Here is a 25,202-nt window from a genome sequence, read left to right as displayed (position 1 = left end):
TCAAATGAATTTATAACTAAGTAAGAAAGCTATAGCTAACTATAGCTTTCATTATTAATGCAATTTGGTTTGTGAGCATTGTTTTCTTTATAAATTTATTCAATTTATATTTAAGTGGTACTTTTATATTTTGTCCCTAAATTATAAAAATAATTTTTTTTAATTTTTAATGCATTATCAAATTACCAAAATAAGTGTTTATAATGTTTGCTATAGCAAGCTAGCTTTGAAGTGTTGTAGATAGCTGTAGCTATAAAGCAGATGTGCCAATCAAATGTGTTTGTTTTCAGTGTCAATATATATATATATGTATATACAAAGCATATAACTAGATAACAAACTAAACATTTTTATAAATGTAAAGATGGAAGCAGGACTACCATCATATTTTACTCTAGCTGATGAAATAGGACGGTAAGTTTTTTCATTGATGTTGAGGATGTGTTTAAATTTGATTTTATGTAGGGGGTGACATCCTTACCAAACCTTGCCACGTTTATTATCTATATGTGTTTAACCTTTCAGATGAAATGACATGGCAGTTTTACATTATATAATTTAAATGTTAAAACTACAATACAACACTTTTTTAAAATCTCTATGTGAAAATATAAAACCTAAACATTGGCAGCACAAAACCAATAAGCACGTGTGGTAAGGACATCTAGCCTAATTATTCAATAAAAAATCTCCAGTGACAGAAGGTGTAATAGTGTAGAAAAAATTGGCTCTAGTTTAGTGTCAAAAAATTTTGGACTTATAGTTTTGAGTATAAGTATTGATGTATATAATGTTTCTACTTCTAATAAAAATATGTTCCTGTATGAATTTTTTTCCAGAGTACACAATTTATTTTTCAATGAAGGTATTAAAGCTGATACAATTCTTTTTATTACAATTTTTTTTTCTTTCTTTTTGACAAGTTGTTACATTACAAGGTCACTTCCTGTACATAACAGCCATAGCTCTACCATTACAGTTGGGTTACTGCTAATAAACTTATTCCTTTAAGAAGCTATGAACATGTCAAACAATTACATTTATGCAGATACAAGTAATTTGAAAAAATCATGTATTAGAACTTTGGATTAAGATTAATGAAGTATAAGCTATTATAAGCTGTGTCAACAAAAGCCATTTTAAAAAGCAGTGATCTATTTATTAAGGTTGATATGGGTTTTAAATGGTATGTTGTCTTAAGAGTAATTTATCTTATTACATGTTAAGTAGACAGGATATTCCTTTTATCTTCATGTAATCTTGACCTTGATGAAGGAGCTTTTCCTGTTCTGCTTCCTATTCATTTTTTTATTTCCCAAGAAGACTGTATAGGGATAACTTATACATTTTTTATTAGGTTTTTCTAAGTTAGAAATATGTAAATGCCATAACTTGGAAAATTATAAAAATAAAAAAAAGTTTTTCACAGTATGTCAACATTTGATCCTTGTTTAAAAAAAATAAAAGCCAGTTTTTTTTTCCTTCTCTATAAAAAAATATGTAGTTCATGGTTCCGTTTTTCTAGTTGTTACAGTATATATTATGTATTTTCAAAGATTAATTTTGTGTACAAATTTCATTTCCATGTGCAAGGATACCACAACCATATTTATGGTATAAATTGTTTATAACCTAAAATAAATAAATATTTAAAAAAAAACTAATTTTGGGACAACACAAAAATGTATAGAAGTTTTTTTTCAATAGTATAATTTGATTACATAGGAGTTAGCAACTAGAGTTTTGTGTGCATTGAAAATATCAAACTGAAAAACGATGTTTAGTTTTAATTTTGCTATGTAAACATTATATTCAAATATATGTTTTGAAATGTATGGGAGAATTAAAGCTGTTATTAGTGAAATCTTAAAATTTGTATCTCAAAATACAAGAAGATTTCCCAAGTAAAACGAAAAGAAATAAATCTCTGATTATTGTCCTTTTCTAAAAAGTATTCTTAAAATCAATTCAATTTGCTTAGTTGGTCTAATTTTATTATTATTTTATTGTGGTAAAAATTGCTTTAACAACATAAAACAAGGATATATACAGTGATTTTTGCAAAAAAATTCATGTTAATCAATTCATCTTTATAATATCTATGCACTGATAAAGTTTAAATGCACCCCTTAACAGGTTTAAAATTACAGATGACAGAAAATGTCAAAATTTGGTATTACTTAAATATGACATCATAATTTATGCAACATAATTAAGTCAAATGCTTTAAATGTGAATGTCTTAACAAAGAAAAAGCATTCTAAAATATAAGTCCAACATCATTTTATACCTCTGGTTTCCTTTAATACTATTTGCTTTTTATTTTAAAGAAAAAACATGTTGCTTTATAATAACTACTGTATGTGTCATTTCCCATTGGCTAAGACTTACATATAAATTGCTGTGTGTTAAAACTATGTAAAAATGTTGTAATTAAATATTACATTCAAATAATATTTTTTTAATCTTTGCACTAAGCAACAAGTGGCCACTTTAAAATATGAAAAAAAGACAAAAACTATATTATATATCATACATCTGTTGCTGTGATTAATATTTTTCACATACACACTGAGCCTTTCTTATTAGTTGAATGTCAACTTGATAGCAGTCTTCAGTTGTCCCACCTAATCAAACGAGTACTTCCAAGTGCCAGTCAACTAGTCAATATATACTATCCTAATCAACTCTGCTGCTTTTCCATAGTGGAGCATTCTGTGTCAGTAAGAGGTGTATTGACTTGCGAGATCAACAAGAGTATGCTGTCAAGATTGTGAACTTATACCAACTGGCTGTGTCAACTAACCTCACAGAAGAAGGTTTGTTTAGATAATGGTTTTAGTCAATTTTGTTTGTTTTTAAATTTAACTATGAATTTTCTTTTTTATTGTTGAAGTGCAGTATTCAACTTGAACAACATTGATTATCACCTGTACTCTTATGTTGTTCTTGCTTTAGTATACAAAGTAAAGAATTTTAAAAGCTAATTATGTATCTTGGATTGAAACCTGATTTTAAGTTAATAAAATAAAAAATAATAATATGAAGGTTTAAAAAAATATGCTAACTCCTGACCAAGACCCCAAAAATACAGGGTAAAAATATTTGATGGTATAATCAAAAATTTGTTTGTTGTTTTTCCTAACTAACTTATAGATATTGAAAGAGAAGTTCGAATATGTAGAAGATTAAGCCATCCACATATAGGTAAGGGAATGCTTTTTAGTGGTTATTTTTAAAAAACCTGTGTGTTATTTGCCAAATACTTTTATCAGTAAAAGTATGTACAAACTAAACAGATCATTGATAAGATAAGATAACTTTATTGAGAGTCAATGAAATATACATTGATTGACGTTTTAATAAAAAAAAAATTAAGTAAACTATATCCCTGCCAGAAATGATTGATCAACTATCATTAACTATGTGAGATAAAATTTCTGTGAGGAAAGATGATCAATCTACAAAGCTAATTAAGGCAGAGTATAATTTAGAAAAAAAATTTAGTTTATATAACCTAAACACGATACACAAGTAGCACATAGATAGCATTTGCAGTATAGACCATCCAACCACAATTCTATCTGCATTATGTTATTAAGCGTTTTTTCAACTTAAACATCTATATATAATTAATACCCTGATAAATAACCATATACCACACACAACATACGGGTTATGCTGTTTCATTATTTAAATACGATTTTCAAATTACTACTCTCTGTTTACAAGTGCATTTTCATTCGCTCTGTCAGTCCACTGGGAATATGTGGCAGTCCATGAACATTTTGCTCCATCAATGGGGTGCATATTTCATCACGCTCTTTATTTTATGACATATGTTAATAGGCCTTTGTGTTTTCATTTTATTTATGGAAGATAAACTTGACTTAGACTCTTACAACATCTGTGCCTATGAATTTTAAATACCCTAGATTTTCATGCACATCCAATTTTTGCACAGATCTGCTGCATCAACATTTGGTTGTGTGAAGCTTTTAAATCTAGGAGAGATGAACACCAGTCAACTATATTTATTGCTAAATATTTATTGCTAAACTAAGACACTTCTTAACTCGTAAACCCTTATTACCTGTCTTCCATACACTATTTCTCTCACACTTGAACTATGCTTGTCAAGTTTGGGGTCAAAACTTAAATTCCACTAATAGAATTCTTCTCTTTCAAAAGCACTGTATCAGACTTCTCACCTTTTTCAAATTTAGTGATCACTCAACTCTTTATTCTTCAAACTTAATATTCTTAAAATTTCTGATCTTATAAAATTCCGCAATGTTCTTTTGATCTTTCAAATCTCCAAGCAACTTACTTCCTTAAGGATAATCAACACATTTGATCTTCATTATTACCCTGTGGAACATGTAACCAGAGGAAGGGCAACTGGCTACTTCATGAAACCTCAATGTCATACTTCGACATATGGTATAAATTCTATTGTATATCAATCAATAATTCATTGAAACAGCTTTCAGAAACATTATCCTGACACACGCCTAAACACCTTTTCTATTAATAAGTTGAAAACGTTATATTTCTGTTTTCTTACAGATCAATATTTTACTTGATTTGTCAAAATAAAACAACTTTACTTATATTTTTCTAATTCTTCTGTCAATCTTTATTTATTTTCTTTCAACATGAATTTTTTTACTTGTTTTTTGTAGTTCTTTATCTCGGTGGCCTCTCCTTTGATTAGTTTTACTATTGGGAGGTCTCCCTCCATTTGTAAATTTTAGTTAGTTATTACCTTGTATACTATCTATATATGGAAAACAAATACTACTACTACTACTACTACTACTATTGTACAAAATTATTATTCTATAAACTTTAATAAACTTTATAACCTAATTTTGAAATGTACAATACTTCTTCAAGCTATTTTTGTATTTATTATCTGCAAGAAGTGTTCGAAAATTATTGTGCAGTAAACCATTGTGCACAAAAAGATTTGTAAAATCTTAAACAAATGATTTAGGGCAAGCTACAACACAAGGGAAATAATCCTTACATAAGAAAGGAAGGAAAGTTCCAATCTCGGTCATGTGTGAAAGGTGTTCTTTTTTAACTGGTTGTTAGCTTAGTTTCCTCAAAAAATTATTTTTTAATGTGTTACTTCAGCTCACACTAGCTGGTATTATGTTTTTTAGTTGAAGTGTACGAAAGTTTTAAAGTGGAAAATGAAGTATACATTATCAGTGAATTGTAAGTTTGTCTTGTTAATATTGCTATAGAAAATATTGTTTGCCAGTCGGTTTATTTTTTTCGAAGCATGCCTATCTACCACACATGAATTCCTCTTTTAATTCAAGGGAAGGCACCTTCAATTGAAGTGCCCACCTTCAATTGAAATGCCCACATTATAAAATGCACATGTTGATATAACTGTGTACGCAATAATAATAGTAACCTTACATAATTTAACTTTTTACCTTGCAATCTATTGTTCAATTCTTTTTCACACAATGAAATTGCTTTATGTTTTGTTGGCTTACACATGCAATATTCCACAATCCTGAGGAGATTTCTTATTTTGTTTTGAATGTTTTTCTATTCTGTTTATATCTTTGCAATCACTTTGAGCACATTAGAATAAGTAGATATTGTTGAAGTGATCATATTGTGAAAAATTATGTGCATAAATGGAGTATAAAGGAAAAATTATTTAATGCATTATTTTGTTCTTACAATCTAAGAAGGAATTCAGGTTTAGAATGTTCTTAATGTTTTCTCAATTTTGGCCCATACCTTAATGTTTTGATAAACTAGGTTTTTATAGAAAAGGATATATTTCCTCTCCATTCCTGTAATTCATTTACTGAGCACACCATGATTACATTTAAAGATAAGCAAAATAATTTTAGCATTCTCATATAAGTGAGTAGAAAATATCTCAATTAAACCATTCTTACGAGTAGTCTGATGGTGAGAGTTAGAAATTTTAAAATGTCAACACAATAAAACAAAAAACGAGACAGAGAGGAGGAGAGAATAAAATAGATGTACACCAAGGTTAATTTAGCCAGCAATAGACCTTTCCCGAATTTTCTAATTATGTCAAACTCAATTAAAGAGGTTGATATTAAAAATAATTCTTATCCCTAAGTTCCGTAGCAAAAGGTAGAACAATTACCTAATTTCGTAAATATTTCTGTTCGTTAAGTGCTTCAATTGCGAACTGAAAGTTATGGTCAAACCCTTAGCAGAGTTTTGTCATGATAATTTGATATTCTATCTGAATATCCTTATTTGAAGCGCATAGAACCATTATAAAATTTTGAATGACATCATAATTATTATAAATTATGAAATTCGGGAAAGGTGTGTTACACAAAAGCAATGATACACTGCATTATCGATGTAATATGATTGGCATATCAAATATATGTATGGTAATTTCCATGTATTTATTGTCTAGTAAAGAATTTCGTCAACTTTTTTCAGAAAAAAACAATGTTGTCCTTTGTTTAACTTTTATATACTTTATTATCCTGTAATCTGTTTTTTTTTTAAGATTAAGTGGCTTGGATCTATGTTATGAAATTGTAAATAAAGTAAATGCTGGATTCGTTTACAGTGAAGCTGTGGCTAGGTAAGTGAGTTTCACATATTTTCATCACTAATGTAATTACTTCCATCATACAGTCCTCTTGTGTTTTTATTGTAGCCATTATGTTCGACAAGTTTTGGAAGGATTGGCCATGATTCATGAGTGTGGTATCGTGCATAGGGACATGAAGGTATGTTAAACCTTATCAAGCACAATTACAGGGTTCGAATTAGCAGTTCGCAATTCGTGAATCGAAATGACATTTTTGCGAATCACATTGCGAAGAAAATGATAAAATTGCGAATCGAATATTTTTAGGCGGCAATAAAAATGCTTTTTCAGATCGCGTTTTAAATATTTAAGAACGAAAAACGCCGATAAAAAAGCTTCATTATATCACATTTTTAAGTTTATTTTTTTTTTAAGTTTTTAAGTTTTTTAAGTTTAAGAACGAAAAGCGGCGATAGGAATGATTTTTTAAATCGCGTTTTAAAAATTTAAGAACGAAGAACGCCGATAGAAAAGGAATAGATCGTGGTTTAAAAATTAACACAATGAACTTCTATTTTTTTTTTGCATGAAAGCAAATATTTTTGCAAGTTGAGCATACATGCACGCTTTCATCTGGACAGTACTGAAAAACAAGTAGCTTTTAAAGAATAAGCCAATGATAATTGATCTACGCTGTTCCCAGGCCACATCTATATTTTCTTCGTTATGGTTTTCTTCGTTACAGAGTGCCAAAATTTTTGCGAACCGACTTAACTTTTCTAATTCGAACCCTGGATTACTTTTTGCATTGCTTGTAAATAGTGTTCAAAATAAAATATTGTCACTTTTTACATAGCCACACAATGTAATGCTTGCATCACAAGATGAAGCAGCTCCTGTCAAGATTGGAGACTTTGGAATAGCTATTGAAATGCCTGAATGTGGTTACATTAAAAGTGGTCGTATCGGCACTCCTCATTTCATGGCACCAGAAGTTGTAAACAGGCAACCATACGGATTTCCAGTAGATATTTGGGGATGTGGTAAGTTTTCACATTTTTATTGTGTAATTTCTTTAATGTTTATTTGGGCATGCAGTTAATAGCAAAAATATGCTTACAGATGGTAATGGTGGAATTTTTATTACACTGCTGTTTAATCTAGTTTCTACAAGTTTCTTTGCAATGTAATATGTGACATAAAAGACAATGATACATATAACTAATTTGAAGTCATTTAGGATTTATACATTTGTAAATATTCTTTTCCTTCGTCGCTTTTTAAGCTAAAATAGTGTGATTTTCATCATTATAGTTCTATGTATATGTTTTAGTTATTTTACTCCATTGTTGCAATACCCTTTTTTAAAAATTTATTAAATAATTTTTTGACAAAACAACATTTATTATACATTATACGTAGGTGTGATATTATACATCCTTTTGGGAGGTACCTTTCCATTTCATGGAATTGGAGACACTCTATTTGAGCTGATTGCTGAAGGCAACATTTCCGTGAGTATTTATATCATATGATTTTTGCCTTTTTTTATGTAATTCTTTTGAACTAGTTTTCAAACTGATTTAAAAACGGAAACGTCTAGATGTCTTCAAAAACATGGGATTATATTTCATCTTCTGCAAAAGAGTTGGTAAAGCGAATGTTAGAGTATGACCCGAATGAACGTATAACTGCCACTGAAGCTCTTGAACATGCATGGCTGACGGTACAGATTGTTTTCTAAAATTTAATTGCCTCTATACTCTGACAGTTCATTTATATTTATGTAGCTTAATTCTTTGTGGTTTGTTGTTTAACATTTCAGCATGTTTTTTGTGTACTTACTTTAATCTGTTATATAATGAACAAAGTATCACAAAAAATTCTTATTTCTACTCATAACTCAAGCAGTAATTTTAATCACTAATATTGCCATACAACGTATTTCTGTTGGATGTACTGTTATTAATAATTTTTATTTTAGGAAAGAGATAATGTTGGTAAAATGCACCTATCTGAATCTATACACGAATTAAAAAAATTTAATGCAAGAAGGAAACTAAAGGTACATGATTAGTTGTTGTAGCAATAAACTGACTCAACTTGTCAAAAAAGACTTTTGCTTATCTTAAGGGTACAAATTATCTGTGAAAGTAATTTTGTGGAACTCACTTTTGCAGAATTTTTTCTTCCACATTATTTTACATTTCTTGTATTGCCAGTAATTTTTATTTAAAAATTTTTGTATTTTGATTTCCTTTAGGACCTAAGCCATTGCTTGTTTCAAAATCCCCCTATTTCCGAAGGATATGTTAGTCAAAATACAGATTTCGCCTCTATTAAAATTCTGCAGCATGCCCAAAATTAATTCTTCAAATTTCAGAAGAATCTAGTCACCTACATTTATTCTTTAAAAATAAAGCATTTTGGGACTCATATGCAAAAATAAGTTGCAGGAAAATTTCTTTAAGATACGTATTTATGGAATTTAATTTTTTTTTATCTTTAGGGTGCTGTCATTGCTACAATGGCAAGCAGGTCTCTACAAGCAGGTGTGTGGATAATTTCTTTTTAATAGACAAAATGTATTTCAATAATATCAAGCATTTGACAGATCAGTTTTTTAATGATCTCTTAGCATTTTGTTGTTTAAACCATCTTTGTAATTTTTAACGACTTTAATTTTAGGTAGCCGAGCTGATAAAATGCAGGTATCATTTTTTAATAGTTCTTCTGTTTACTATACATTTTACTTGTCATGTATTTCATGCTAAAGATCTTATAAAAAAGTTTTTCAAATTTGCAAAACCACTCTTGTTTTCTTTTTATTTCAGCATCTCTGGCTCTTTATTTATTTGTTTTGATTTCTTCACTTAAGCCAAATATTTTTTTTAACAGATCAGTGCAACATCATCATACAGTTCCTTACACCACTATGTGAGTAATTTGCTGTCTCTTTAATTTGCCCTTCCATGCTGTATTTCTTCAGCAGTTCAAGTTGGTTTCTGTACTCAGACGTATGTAATATGTTGCTACAAATGCATGGTGGTCAGGGTTGTGAAAAACCTGTAAAAGTCAGGGAATATTAAAACTGGGTCAAAAAGCCAAGGGAAAGTTAGAATTTTTATTGTATAAAATTCAGCTGTAAAGTATTTGTTGTTGTAATAAGAAATTTTCACATGAATAAGTCAGGCCAGCTAATGTTTGTTACATTAACAGGCTACCCTATAAATAGAAAAATGTACTGCCCTCAATATTAAAAGGTTCATTTCTATTTGGCTCCATTTTCCATAACACAAAGAGTTCAAGCTTGTTTTTGTTCAGGCATGTAAATTTTGACAAAGTTACAACTGGTTTAGAGATTTTTTATGCTGAAAAGCAGCTCTTGTGCTTAGTGAAAAAAACTGGATGAATTCTACTTTTGACAACATTGTTTTTCTCTCTCGCAAGAGATACTCAAGTATGTTAAGTAGTATATTTCTCAGACAGTGAGCAAAATTCAAAATAAGACCCAGTTGGAACATTTAAAGATGAAGGACAAGGAAAATATGAAAAGAATGAATGTAATCAACTTAATAACATGTTATACATTAAAATATAAAGTTGTATTAAAATATGAGGTTTTTGTAAACGAAACTTTGCATCTGTAAAAGTAAAGGAAAGAGTTAATGTTTAATCAATAATTTATTACAAAACATTTTTATTTTTAAAAAGTATTCCTGTTAATCATAAACAGCATGAGATATCTTCACTTCTCTACTGTGACAATTTTTCAAATTATAATATTCTGTTTCATTGATACCATTACCATGCACTTTTTTCTTTTTCTATAGTAGTTTACAGATTGAATCTCTTGTCTGCCGCAGCCAGCATATTACTTTGTAAATTTTATTACACACTTAAGGAAATTGAATTACAGAGGAAATCGATTTCTGCTTAAATAACTATAGTAACTATAGTAGAAAATGCTATCCTTTATGCTTTCATGATATAATAAGGTTTTATTATTTTTAGGCAAGAAAAAATGACACAGCTTCTGGTGCAGGTAATCTTTATTTTTAAAAAAGATCATGTATGTAACTTTAGTAGCAATTGAGACTACTGTAATGCAGAAATATGAGGCTATACAAGATGCGTCTGTTGTGATTGGGCAGTTTGTATTGTTAACATTATTAATCCTGTTTAGCCAATTACGCACATACAAAGGTGCAAAGCGTCTATCAAAGAGAATAAAAAAACACAAATTTTTCTCATGCAGCTTTTTTATCGGCCAATAAATACCATTTTTACCAGTTACATACCAGTTGCTATATATTATATAAATATAGCGCAACTGCTATTTTACTAGAGCAACCATATCGTTATAAAAGTTAAAGTGCACTTACAACTCAAGGACATTTACATGTAGGGTAAAGGGTTTTGATTCATCATGTTATGTTTTAGGTGTTGTATTGCAGTTAATAGATGCTTTGGACCATATCGGTGATCTGACAAATGCAGCCAAGCCAGACATTCATTTCCTACAATGTTTGTTTGAAAACAGAAGGCTTCAAGCAATATTAGAGGTAAATCTTATGTCACTTAAAAATTTGCGAACGGCTCAACATGTGTAAGGATAAGGAAATATTAATAAGTAATGTTTATGTAAAAGGACTCTATCCCAGCTTGTCCTTAAGATACTCAACAAAGTCATATTCTTTGTTTAAAAAGACATGCTATTTTTTGAGAAACACAACAAAATCTCTTTATTTGTAAGATGTCTGCTTAAAGGCTAACGTGTTCATATTTGGGAAGAAATAAGAACTTCTAAAAACAGATGCAATTTTGAACTCTTAAAGCAAAAAGTAAAAATCCATTAAGTATATTCAAGTACATTATGAGAAAGCTCTTTTGTGTCTAGACATATAATGGTTCTAAATATATTTTAAGATAAAATCAGCAACAAAGTTAAAAACTTTTTAACAAAATATCTACGTTTTTCTTTTTAATACATCAATTATTTTAAGACTGATGTTTTTACTTATCTTTTAAGGATGTATATAAAAATTAAGATATGTCACATGCGCATATGTTAAAAAAAATCATGTTAGCTTTACAATACATTATATTTTCAAAAAGCTGGTAATACACACTAGTTATTGTTATACCTGTCGAAGATGACTGTGACAAGAATCTAAGAGTGTTAAATAACAATCTTTCTCATACATCTTTTTGTTTTGTCAAAACAAGTTTGATTAGCTTGTTCAAAAGTTGTTAACCACAGTATGTTTATTGATATAAGATCTTTCGCACTAACAAGGAAGTGTTGTTTACAAATGGAATGGTCATTGTTTTAAAAAAACAGCCATTCAGTCTCCTGTATCTCATAACAGTTTGTTAAATGTTTTTGTGACAAGTTGGAAAAATAGAGTTTGCTTGTTCTGACGATAAGAAAAGAGCTTAATGTGCTAGGGCATGTATTGAGATGGCTACTGTTGAAAGTTTTGTACGGGTAAACATTTCTTAAAACTTTTTTGGAGTTGTTTTTTGTATAAAAGTAAATAAAAGAAGTTGTTGAGTATGTCCACTGTACATTCTTATTCTTCTGCGAAGTATATAGATATGGACTAAGTACGCAATGTAAAATATCGATATGATTGTTTATCATATCGAAATCTTCAGGTCCATGACGTGATAAACAATCTTATCGAAATAGAAAAAGCTGGACTGACAAGTCGAAATATTTTTAGAATGTAAAATTTCTTCTGCAAGTATTATTCGTTACTTCCCTTTTTCAGGCATTTTGAGCTAGATTAATGTTTAATACAGTATACAACTTAATAAATGTCTTGGTTAAGGTGTACATATGAAATATTTAATAAGTACTGCTGTGACAAACACTCTTCTGCTATGTATTTAGATTCATTCATTATCACAAAAAGCATCAAGCAATTTGGATATCAAAAAAGCAGAGTCAAATGCTGTAGAAGCTCATTATGAGGTTTGTTTTGATTGCTTTATTAAATTAGTTTCTGGCCATCCAAATCTGTTCCTAAATTAGCCTAACAACTATTTGTTTAAAACTTGCTACATTTTCAAGCTTTTGGTTTTAGGTTGAACTGTTGTTGAGCTCTTTAAAAGAGTTGGACAGCACTTGTCTTGAACTAAAAGTACTTTTAAGCAATCCACACGTTATGGTAAAAACTATTTTTCTTTTTATTCACTTTTTATTTAGCTTTGTATTGCTTTGTGTGTTCTGTAGTTTGCTAAAATAATTTTTTGCAGTAAGAAAGAATGCCATTTTACTTGATTTTTTTTACTTTAAAACTTCTTTTCACTTGGAAACTTAAGTTGCTTCATGTGCGTCTGGGAAATTACGGTCATGCTTAAATTTTTTTTTAGTTTGTAAAAAAATCCTGTAAATTCTACACCTTCTTCCACTCGAGAGATCAGACCTTGCAAAAATGTTTTTCCCCTGATGGTATACATAGTGTGTCTTTCACAAATCCCTTTTTTTTTTGCTTTTAAATAAACTTAAATAAATTTTGTTATTGACACTGTTCATTCATAATTTCCATACAGTAAAAAGTATTTCTTTGTGTTAGGCAGTAATTCAAAGTCATGATGATATCATAAAAGAATTACAAGGAAAAAACAACATATATGAGGAATATAAACCAAGCATACCTGAAGGATTTACTGGAAATTTAACTAGAGTGCGACTTGTTCAATTTACAAAAAACAATAGTGAACCCATGGTGAGTTTTGGTGTTGATGCCTATTATTTCTTTGTTGTTTTTGCTTTGTATGCAATTTACTCACTGAGGGACGTGTTCATAAATACAAGGAAGTTTTAGGCTTTTTCATGAGTATTTTCATACAATTGAAATTCAAACATGCACTGAGCATTGTCTAAAAATTGATCAAACAGTAACAAAGGTATGCAAAAAAGTCTAACAACAAGAAGATAAAAAATCAAACCTTTAACTTTTTAAGTGAAAAATACGAAAAGAACAAAATCTTAATTACAGGAATTTATATATCATGAAATTGCAACTTTAAAATTGGTTTCTTTCAATCTATTTAGCCAATTGCTCTAAAACATGGTTTCATAAATTACTTCTCATGCACAGCCATAAAAGTTTTGTAGAAATCTATAAAAAAGGATAAATAATTAAAATAAACTTTTTAAAAAACCTGTTGGGTAGACAAAAATAACAAATGCAGAAACCTAAGTAAGGTCTGGCGTGAAGCTTTCTGGTATTTACTTATTTCAGCACTCTAAAATAAAGTAGCAAGGTCACTTACAGGCCAAGAAGTAAGCATTACATTATCATCATCATCATCATCATCATCATCATCATTCTCGGCTTAACGTCCGTTTTCCATGCTAGCATGGGTTGGACGGGGTATATTAATGACCCTCTTCCAATCTGATCTAGACTGTGTTAGATCTAAACTCAACTTCCTCTGTATCAAGTCTGTCCTTATAACCTCCTGCCAAGTATTTCTCGGTCTGCCTCTGGGCTTTGCCCCAGGAACTATCAAGTCTCTACACTTTCTTACCCAATTATCCTCCTCCATTCTTTCCAAGTGCCCCAGCCAATTCAATCTTCTTATCTGGATAACATCTTTAATTCTACAGAGACTTAGCCTGCTTCTTAGCTCATCTGAACTCTTTCTGTCTCTCAGACTGGCATTACACATCCACCTAACCATTCTCATATCATTCCTTTCTAAACGGTCAAGATCTTCCTGCTTCACTGCCCATGTCTCACTACCGTACAACATAACACTTCTTACACAGGCCTCATACAACCTACCTTTTACCTCAGGACTCTGCTAGTCAATAAAGGAAGTAACTCTCTAAACTTTTTCCAAGCAGAACCTATCCTGCAAGTAACACTTCTTCCAACACCCCCTTCAAAATATGAAAACACCCCCTTAAAAATATGAAATTATAGGACAACTTTTTCAAAATTAGAATTAATTCTGGATAAATTTCTGCCACTGTTAAGTTGTTTGTTTTTTCAGTAAAAATAGATTTCAGTGAAATTTCAGCCTTGCAATTGTTCTTTCTATTTAGCCTTTCTATGAGTGACAAAGTGTATAACAGTGAAGTTTCCCAAAAATAACTTGTTGAGAAAAACACTTTTGCCATCTGAATATGTCAAATTTAAATTTCCCATTGGAAATGAAAATAGATCAATAACAATTCATGGCATACAGGCAAAGTGGGACATATGATCCCAGGACACAGGTTGAATTTTTTAAATTCAAATATTCCCATGACCAGGGCTAATGATAAAAAGGTGTTGAGAGTATGTATCTATACCCAGGCTATACCTATACGAATTATAACTTTGTGTAATGACATGATTGTCTACTTCATATAGGTGGGGGGATATAAGTAGGTGCACAAAACATTCTAAATGTACTTCACCAAATTTGTGTGACGACTTTGGCCCAAAATTAAAATAGTTAGATTTTTTTTACCCAAGAGACATAGCTTGATTTTTCTTACTATCATGAAGTCCAAAGAGTTCTTAATTTGAATATCCTCAAACTAAAGAAAGCGTAGTTAAGTTAACTAGGCTAAGTTTTTTTGAAATATTCAGTTCAAGTTAACATCTACTCAACAGAGAGAGACGTACAGAAGGGATTTACAGTTTCAGATATGTAAACATTAAAAATATAGAGAAAAGTAAGTTTCAACAAAAGAAGAGCCCAAAGACCAAGCATTATTTTTTTTACCATTGGCCGTTCTGATAAACAAGGTGTTGAATACAGCTTTAGTATCCTCAGAAAAAGCTTAGTTAACAGGGCTAACAAAAGAAAGTATAATGCGCTGAAACAGCTATATGACAAATATGACAGAAGTCACAAAGTAAACTGTTATACATTTACATTTAGATAGCTATACTAATCCAGTGTTTTTTACCTTTTTTTGTTTAAAAATAAGTAACTAAACCTCTACACAACTTCTTGTTGTGCACCGCCATCTAATATTGTCAGTTCTTTATTTACAAAGTCTTGTGAAAGTTCTTTTTATGATATTTACGCTTATGGCATTCTGGTCTTTTTAATAAAATTTAAACCCACTTGTACCGTATACCAACAATCCATAATATAATGATTACTCCTCTAGAAAGCATAAATATTGTTTTTACAGACTCACAGTCTAGGGAATAATTTCTTTGATTCCTTATTGATTTTTTAGGGTATAACACTAAAAGTAAACGAAGAAAAACAATGTGTTGTAGCAAGAATCATTCATGGTGGTATGATACATCGACAAGGTAATTTTCTTACAAACATAAAATGTGGCAAACAATCAGGAAATCTTTTCTTATTTAGAATACCGCTTCACTTCAAAGATTGGATTAGAGTCTGTTTCTATTTGACTTGGGTTAATGTTTCAAAAACATATATGGAATTAATTGTTTTAGCGTATTTAGGAAATTCAACGAAAACAAAACACTAAATAAAGAAAATAATTTTTTGAGGAAACTATCCGATTTTGTACCTGTTCGCATTTTTGAAATGCTTTAAGAACATTTTTTTATAATTTAATTTTAAAATATGTCTTAATCACTTTCAAGAATTTTGAGGTAACTACCTTCAGTGTTAGACATTAGATAAAAGGACTGAAACAGTATTAAATAAAAAGTTAAAATATTAAAATTGAAATATGCTTCTGAACCCATATTTCGATTTTGAGATAAAAAAAGAAAACATGCTTAGTTTGAAATCACACATACACAAAAAGCTAAAATCGTTTTGAAAACGAAGTGTTTAGGCTTCTTGGTGTAGGTAAATAACTAAAGACTAGTTGTGCGAAAAAAACACAATTTAGTTGATTTTTATTGTTGCATTAGCCCAACTGAGTAAGCCAACATGTGAGTTTTGTCTTCTAATGTAAAAAATCTGCAAGCAATGCAAAAATAACAATAGAACCTGTAAGAATAAAGCTTAAGCAACATTAAGCTCTGCCAAAATTTTTTGTTAGTTATGAAAATGAACTGGGTAACTTTGATTCAACTAGAAAAGTATCTCAGAGGATGCAAAAATAAAAACAAAACAAAGCAAAGTCTAATACAAATCAGGGGAGGGTATGGGTTTTTTAAATCCGATTTAAGGAATTCTTCTGTACGAAGTTAAAAAAACTTTCTGTCAAAACTTTCTTTATGCTTTAAAATCTCATTGAATATTAAAAATTTCAGAGAGGCTTTTCTTTTAAAAAAAAGCATGACTTTCATACACATTCAGACAAGAGAAAAACCTCTAGTCGTGCTTTGATTAAAGTGTTATTATTGAAAAAAGGATGCATAAAACAACATGAAATATATGTATCAAATTAAAAATTACGAACATTTGTGTTCAAATTTTCCAGTTAAAACACAAGAAATACCCAGAAAAGGAATAATGAAAGCAATATTGATAAATTCTTGCACTAAAATGAATACTGCTAGCTATAACTTTACAATTTAAAAAAAATCTTTGTTCTGAAGCAAAGAAGAATGGAAAAGCTTCCTGCACTCACATTGACAAATTAATTTAAACATCACATCCTCTCCTAGCTGCGTAGATATATAATTAACTAAAAATTTTCGCAATTGCCCAATACTTCAGTTAACTAACTTTAAACACATTTCACAATATAAAGAGGACAATAACATCACCTTTCTGTATATGCTAAGTTAGAGATAGAAATAGTAGATAATTTTAATTAAGTTAAAGGGTAAACCAACATATCTTCCTGAACATGTAATTCAAAAATTAGCAGATTTAAATAAGCTCACCTTACCTCGAAGATGTATACTCCTTGAAGATGTATACTTAGTATTTAATAAGTGTCCTTTCTAAATTTAGGCACGTTGAAAGTTGGTGACGTCATCCGAGAGATAAATGGTGTAAATGTGCATGGACGTTCGATTGAGCAATTACAACAGTTACTGGTAGGCTGTCAATTTTTTGTGTTCATTTTTACCTGATTAAGTTAAAAGTTAACTTTTTTCCATTTTTGTAACTTTCTTCCATTTTTGTTTTCAGAGAGATGCCGTTGATGTCACATTTAAAATTATTCCAAGTGCACGATGTGAAGAAGTGGAACAAAAAAAGGTAGGATAGAGTTTCGTCAAATAATTATTTTGTTCCAATTTGTTATCATAAACCGGAAGTACATTAATTATTTTATTTACATGTTAAACTTTCTAGCTCTACATGAAATGTTTGTTTGATTATGATCCACGGGCCGATCACATAATTCCCTGCCAACAAGCTGGTATGCCGTTTAAATGTGGTGACATTATAGAAATTGTCTCAAAATCTGATTATGAGTGGTGGCAGGTGATTATTTTTTTTTTTCTTTTTAAAGTATTTCAGTTTTTATTAAAATATGCTGTTATTGAAAATGAAAGAATTGCTGGAAGACGTAACCTTAATGAACAAATATAAAACTGCAGGTTGACAAAGATAGTTACTTTGAATGATCGATTAAGCACACTGGTTATTTAATGTGTAAAAACTATTACACTGAACACTTATTTGGCCACTGGCCCCTAATAATTTACATGTAAAATGTGGATACAATGAAAACTTTCTTAGAGCGTGTGTGAAATTTTTTTTTTTAAATTTAAAAGCGAAGATTTTTATGTTAAGTGTTGTGGAACGTTTGTTCCTTGTCAGAATTACATGGTGGAAGATTTTACAATAATTTTTAAATTACACATACAAAGTAGTGTGATATGTTGCTTTACCCTTTCGTAGCGGTGATGGTGGTGGTCTATAGGAAAGTTTTACCACACTAGATTCAAGTCATTGAAATTGCTTATTTTACTGAGTAAAAAAATTCTCTACTATTTTCTTGCGTAAACAGAAAGATGATGTTGTGCTTTCCTGATATAAGGTTAAGGAACATGACCTTTATCTTTAGCTGTTTTTATTGAAGCATGGCCCTTAGTTCAGATGAAGAAAGACCCTTTTGTTGCTGAAATTTTTTAAGAAAAAATTAAGTGAAGTAAAAAAATAATTTTAAAAACCAACAATTTTAGGATGAATTGAAGGGACACATGCTTTAAAAGTATTTTAATGTTATAATACGTAATATTTCTTCCTGTTTGCAAAGTTCTTTATAGCTAGCCAGAATTTGTAGACTTTATGCAGGAAAATTTTTCTTTTCAGCAAAACAAATGAACAAGCAAACAAACAAACAAAATAACCAATTTTCATTATATATATTTCGCCATGTAATAAAGATTTGTAGCTAAAAATATATGTGTCATATAATTTATTGTGTCTTATCTAGACAGTGTTGTATTAACATATAAAGTTTTAACTTTATGCAGGGAAATTATGAAAAATGTAAAGTTTATCTTTTTTATTTTATGTTTTCACATGCTCTCACACACAAACAAAATACATATTCAGTTTTGCTTTCTTTCTGCATATTCTTTTGAAATAAGCTCTCACGCGCAGAGAAAATAGTTTGCATACAAAAAACATTTTAAAAAAAAACTATTGTCCAGAGTGATCAAAATGTTTAAAAAATTTTTAAAGCTTGCAGAAAGTTTAACGACCTCTTACACAGGGCATTTTTAAAATTCTTAACACGTCAAAGGCTGGGTTTATTTTTGGCTAGTTTGTCTTTCTCTTGTGACACACCATGTTCTAATTAGTTTATGAACAATTTGGTTTGAATTTTATCCCATCCTCCTTAAATACAAAACATATATCTAGATCGGTATTATATCGACATATTCTTTGCAGAAACATGTAGACTGAATGAAATGTTTTTTCATTATGTGTTATTTCAAACCAAATGCAATTTCTTGTTGTTTTTTATTTATTTGCTTTGTGGAAAAGTTTTAATGATGCCCCAATAATTGTAGTAAAAATTTCAAAAGTATTTTATTTCAGCATTTTAGTGATAAAATTATGAAATCAGTATTTTGCATTTTGTGGTTAGGCTCGAAAAGAAGGAGAAAAGCAAATAGCTGGTCTTGTTCCTTCACCTGAACTACAAGAAAGGTAAGAAATAATTTTTTGAGGAAACTATCAAAAACTAAAAATTTTCAAAGAGATAAGCTTGCATGGTTTGTGATAGAAAAAATAGATAAAATTACTAGCTCTCTGCGTTATGACTTCGAATTCACAGGCTTGTGCGAATTTCTTTTCATGTTGATGTTTTTTTGCATTGATAGAGCTGCCAAGCTAAAATGTAATGTCTATAAACATTTTTTTATCTTTGGTAATAAAATAACAGCTTGACTAAGAAAGTTTTACATTGTTAGCCTGAAGCCAAAATTTTATGCAAAAAGATTGTATCTGTATTTGTAGTTTGTAGTCTACCTGAATTTCTAACCTATGTACTTTTTTATCAAGTCGCAAGCAATAAATTTGCTAGCTATATTTTTACGCCTGTTGAACTTTTTACAGAAACCTTTTTATCGCTGTTTTAAAGAACTGAAGGATAGGCACAATAGTTTTGAAAAAAGTAATAAAAACCTTTTTTACATCATTTTGCATAAATATGTTGGGTTTAGTTGGTTTTGCCTATACAAACTACAACAATCCTTTGATAATTTGTTAGTGATCTTGAGCTAGATTTTCTTTGTGTATAGCTAAGGAATTCCTAATAATTTAAATATAACAACAGCTAGTTAATATACTGTTATAATTGACTCTATGTTAAATTTAGAAGAATAGCAAACATGGCAATAGAAAGGCGTGCAAAAGGCGAAAGTAAGTTTCCATTCTTTGTTATCAGAACACAAAAATACGAACTCACCTGCATAAAAAACTGGTTAGATGCCACGAAGTAAGTGACATAGCCTTAACCATATGTGTTGTGGTTGATAGACGCAAGGTCTATTCTCGTCCTTATCGAGGGAGATGCTAACCTTCTCTCGGCTCATACAACACAGATCATAAGTTTATGTTTTCTCGTGATATAACATGGTCAGAAATTTCGAAATCTCTACTTGTGGGTAGAATTATTTTATACTTTTGCGTTTTATTTTTTTTTGGTAGATATAACTTGTATATGGCCGCGAAAAAAGAAGTTAAAATCCCGTGGGAACAAAAAATATTCTATAAGACTAAATACAGGTATGCTTATGGGCGTTCATCAACTTCTCGACATGAAAGATAGCTAGCTAGCTAAGCTATAGCTAAGAGATTTTTTACAAATTTTTTATATAGCTTTCGACAAATTAGATCTGGTGACTTATGAGGAAGTATTTTTTCAAAAAACGTTTCAAAGAAAAACTCTTGTTCTAATCGGTAAGTTCATACAATAATCAAGAAGATCCTCTCCTTTCTATACTCCAGTGGAGCAAAACAACGCAAACAAACTTCCGAATATTATTTAGGTGCACATGGAGTTGGTAGAAGACACATTAAACATTCTTTAATCTCAAGATATCCTGAAAAGTATGGTTACCCTATACCTCGTAAGATTTTTTAGTATTTTTATTTTAAAAATAAAAAGATCTTCGGGCTCAACCGGGATTTGAACCCGGGGCCTCTCGCACCCAAAGCGAGAATCATACCACTAGACCATTGAGCCACGCTTGGTGAGGTTTAAATTTCTGTTTTTATATATTAAAATTTAATTAGTTCTCCATCGTATACACAAAACATTTAAGGTTGATTGTTTATTTAACACATAAGTTACTTATTAATCTAGACACGTCTCGTCGTCGCAAATCAGACGAACGTAACGGAGAAAGCTGGCATTTTATTAGTGAAGAAGATATGTTGTCGTCGATTTCAAAACACCATTTTCTAGAGTACGGCCAACACGAAGGTTCGCTGTACGGCACAAAGTTATCGGCAGTGCGAGATGTTATTCGTGACGGAAAAATTCCTATTCTAGACATAGAAACACCGGTAAGTTTAGCTTCGGCTTTATTTAAAGTGTATGTTACTTTATATCTGTAATTGTTGAATGATTTTCTGTTTTAGGCGTTGAAGATTCTCCGTTGTAAGGAGTTCTCACCATATCTCGTATTCGTTTCTTCACCTTCAACCTTTCCAAATAGCGGCGATACCAAAATGGTACGTAGAAATTGTTTCTTGTCTCTTTATCATTTTCTTTTCTCTACTAAATTTTGCTGCTAAAGGTGGCGGAGTTAAAACTAACGACTTGATGTTAAATTATTTTGAAGTAAGAATATCAATGTGACTTTCGGTTTTCCTAAATTGTTGGAGTGGATGTAATCACCCTGATGATGGATGTACCCTATTTCACCGGCGTATATAAACCCACCCAGTTTAAAAGCCCATGGGGCTTTATACGGAAGCGTTTTTTAAAATGAAAGTTTCAAAATTGACAAAAATTCAGATAAAAGCAGGGCAATAGGGTATTAATTATTTTTTGAGTGTTTTATCAGATTTCTTTCATGATTCGAATTGGCCAACTTAATTTCTGTATTTTTTTTTACTCTGCGGTCCCCAAAGATGTCGCAACAGTTTTATACCAAAACAAATTGCTTAGTTTTTTTTTATTTTTCACTCTTGTAGGATGCTAGCTTGCAGAAATTGGTTTCCGAATCTAACGATTTAAAGAATCGGTATAAACATTTGTTCGATCACACGATTGTAAATAACACGATTGAAGATACTGTCGAAGATCTGATCAACCACATGCAACAATTAGAACATTCTTCAGAATGGGTTCCAGCTTCTTGGATGTACTGATAATAACCAACCTACTTATGCACAACAGTAGACATAAAATGTCTCCTGGTCTTCGTGTTAACTGAACACATAACGCATTGCTTTTTGGAGTTTACTTGAATGAAGAGCCAGGGCGTTAAACCACCTGGCGATTGAGCGTCCATTTAACCTAATGGGCGGTTCAAGTTACAACACTTTAGTGTCAATGTGCGCTTCGTTAAATGTTTTAGTCGCAGTGTTGATAAGATGTAATATATATATTTTTTGCTATTTGTTCGGTTTTTTGTTTTTTAATATTTTGTTAACGGTATTTTAAATACTGTGAAATTCTGCTAAAACTTTTTATAACGATCCATATTTTTATGTGATATTTTATACTTTTGCGTTTTATTTATTTATATCACAAATCATTAGACATCGCCTCTGTTCTGTACAGATGATTTCATAAAGAATTGTTTCGATACATCCTCGTCCACAAAGCTCTTTTAAATAAACCTTGTTCAAAGAAGTCTGGGAACGAGAATGGTGGAGTTATCTTTTTTTTACCACACGTGCGTGTGTTGGATGGCCAACGATGGATATTTCTATTTATGCACGAGCAGATTGTGTTATATTTTCTTATTTAAAAAATATTTACTTGTTGTCTTCCATATTACTGAAATTTGCTATGTTCCGCTAAATGGTTGAACGCGCTCTCAAATAAATGTCTCTCCTTAGCTCCTTTGATCATAGTAGTGCATGGAAATTCACAAACTTTATAAAATTATCGTTTTTTGCACGCTTAAAAACCATTCACTAAGCATCGAACATCCCTGCTACAAAGCCAGGCAGCAAAGTGGTCCTTGTAGATTTGTTCTATTACTATAAGATAAAAGATAAATTGATATATAATTATATGATAAATATAATATATGAAAAACGCTTGGAATAATTTAGAAAAGTTTTTGAGTGTAGCTATACCTCGGAGCACGTGGTGTACCTCGGAGCACTTGTACTGAAAGTATGTTTTAGAAACGACAAATCTATTATAGTCGTGGTATTGTAAATGACTTTTCCACGACAAAGTTTATTTCTTAGTATGTAAGTTGACATCTAGGATAAAGTTTATTTTTTTTACAAAGAAGACTTAAATATATAATTTTTTATATTTTGGTTGTCTTGGTGTTTTCTTCAAAGTATGATTCTCATTCCGGCTATTTTTACGCTCGCGCGTATTTTTGAGACAGTAAATCGATAAAAATGTGATTGCATCATTCTGCAGCGTACAGTCCCAAAAAAGTAGAAAAAGAATTAACTAATCATAATTGTGGAGGATTTTATTAAAAGACGACAAGTTGCATCAAAAATAAGTTCACATTAAAAACAAATCAGAGAATGATTGATTAGTTTTAAATTTGAACTTATTTGATGCAACTTGTCGTCTTTTAATAAAATCCTCCACAATTATGATTAGGCAAAAGACATATCCAACAAAGCGCATCGTCAGTTTGGCCATGGAGCAAGTAGCTTATCGAGAAACTGCACGAGTTGCCACTGAGTTTAGTAAAGGTGGAAAAGCATAAATTTTTTTTCCTAACAAAATGTTGTGATGTCTTTTTTTTCGCAAGCAGTTTTTCTTATGTCTAAATTAACCAAAATATAGTGAAATTAAAGTTGTAATTACTGATGTTTAAAATTTAAATGCAAAATTTCTTTTTCAAATAATAAGCATATTTTGAGCCTGATCTTTTCATAAGCATATTGCAATAATTTTTTTGTTATTGCATAACCTAAGCATATTTTCAGCCTGAAAAAGTACTTTTTAAAGGGGCTACGAACCGGTTAAAATGCTCACATTCCGCATATCCCGCGCACATATTAAAAATCTGGCAAACGCGTTTGGCGCAATGAACAGACCGGCGCACTTTGCTCGCTGTTTCAATATTTTTTTTGAAAAGTATATTACAAAGAAATATTTCATCGAGACTCATTCTGGATGAAAACATGACCACGGCTGGAGAAGATAAAAATTCTAGATATATCTATGCTCGAATCTGTAAATTACATACATGCCGGAAAATAGCCATTTTTGTTTTTCGCCGCCATCAGCTCGACTTTCGTGAAGTCACTAAAGTCGAAAACCAACAGCGTTCCGTGGCCCCTTTAACCGCATCCCTAAGCCTCATTTTAGAATTTCGATAGCTTATAAAAAAAACATTCACGGTTTAATTTCTCCTATGAACCTCGAAAAAGGTGTGCAACAACCTCGTCCCTAGTGTTTTTATAATTAAAACGCAGCCGTCAAGTTAACATTAGCGGCTTTGACATCAGGCAACAAACCCTAGCCAGAGTGAGTGCGTAAACATATCAAAATTTGTGCGTTAAGTCATCAAAAAGCTTGCTCAAGCAGGGGGGACGCTTAGTAATTTCATCCATTAATAAGCTCCTGATGGTCAAAAAAATTTTTTAGGAAGTTATTGTTTGTTTTGAACGTTTATACATTCTGTATTTGCAGGTATTTACTTACCATCACTGACGCAAGCTATCACTACATTTATTGTTACGCACTGCATTTGTACCTACTTTGTATCACATATTTTTGTCGTATTGGTGAGGTGAAAAGAAGACGCTACAGTGTGCACAAAAACTGGTAGCTGCATGCTAACCAACCAACATAAACATCTTCGCATTCGAATTTTGTTTGAGAAAAGCAAAATAAATATGGCAACCATAGTGGTTTGAACTCTAACATCGTGCAGAAGGAAATACCGAACAATGCGTAGAGATGATTTCCCAGGGGCGTAAAAGTCAGATTCTGTAAACTACAACCTTGAATTAACAGAAAAACAATATAATCTATCTAAAGCTAACTTTGATTTAAAAAACCATCGCAACATAATGAAAGCTGGACAATATAATCCAAGTTTGCTTTTTAACGTCGAAGGAACATTTCTACATATCCAAAATGCGCTATTTTGCACCCTTACTTACTATTGTATAC

The 25,202-nt window shown here is 30.7% G+C and overlaps 1 protein-coding gene and 2 non-coding genes across 3 annotated transcripts; 1 reads left to right on the top strand and 2 right to left on the bottom strand.

Annotated features, from left to right (window-relative positions):
• Positions 1–260: 260 nt before the first annotated feature.
• On the top strand, positions 261–23,369 carry LOC130636771 (peripheral plasma membrane protein CASK-like). Its single transcript, XM_057446614.1, has 30 exons — positions 261–414; positions 2,707–2,819; positions 3,157–3,207; positions 5,172–5,226; positions 6,536–6,613; positions 6,689–6,761; positions 7,419–7,605; positions 7,985–8,076; positions 8,166–8,288; positions 8,547–8,627; positions 9,072–9,114; positions 9,251–9,273; positions 9,461–9,499; positions 10,577–10,607; positions 11,006–11,127; positions 12,462–12,542; positions 12,655–12,738; positions 13,147–13,299; positions 15,762–15,840; positions 17,414–17,499; positions 17,594–17,662; positions 17,759–17,890; positions 19,509–19,570; positions 20,241–20,284; positions 20,573–20,650; positions 20,744–20,824; positions 20,914–20,994; positions 21,231–21,433; positions 21,509–21,601; positions 22,067–23,369. The coding sequence occupies exons 1-30, from the start codon at positions 365–367 to the stop codon at positions 22,241–22,243; spliced, it is 2,664 nt and encodes an 887-aa protein (XP_057302597.1). The 5' UTR covers positions 261–364; the 3' UTR covers positions 22,244–23,369.
• On the bottom strand, positions 20,335–20,464 carry LOC130637058 (U6atac minor spliceosomal RNA). Its single transcript, XR_008982303.1, has one exon. It is a non-coding gene; the product is annotated as a U6atac minor spliceosomal RNA (small nuclear RNA).
• Positions 21,039–21,110, bottom strand: Trnap-ugg (transfer RNA proline (anticodon UGG)). Its single transcript has one exon. It is a non-coding gene; the product is annotated as a tRNA-Pro (tRNA).
• Positions 23,370–25,202: the final 1,833 nt, after the last annotated feature.

The sequence above is a fragment of the Hydractinia symbiolongicarpus genome, chromosome 3, assembly GCF_029227915.1.
Source record: "Hydractinia symbiolongicarpus strain clone_291-10 chromosome 3, HSymV2.1, whole genome shotgun sequence".
Classification (NCBI taxonomy): Eukaryota; Metazoa; Cnidaria; class Hydrozoa; order Anthoathecata; family Hydractiniidae; genus Hydractinia; species Hydractinia symbiolongicarpus.
This window is presented reverse-complemented; position numbering and strand designations above follow the sequence as displayed.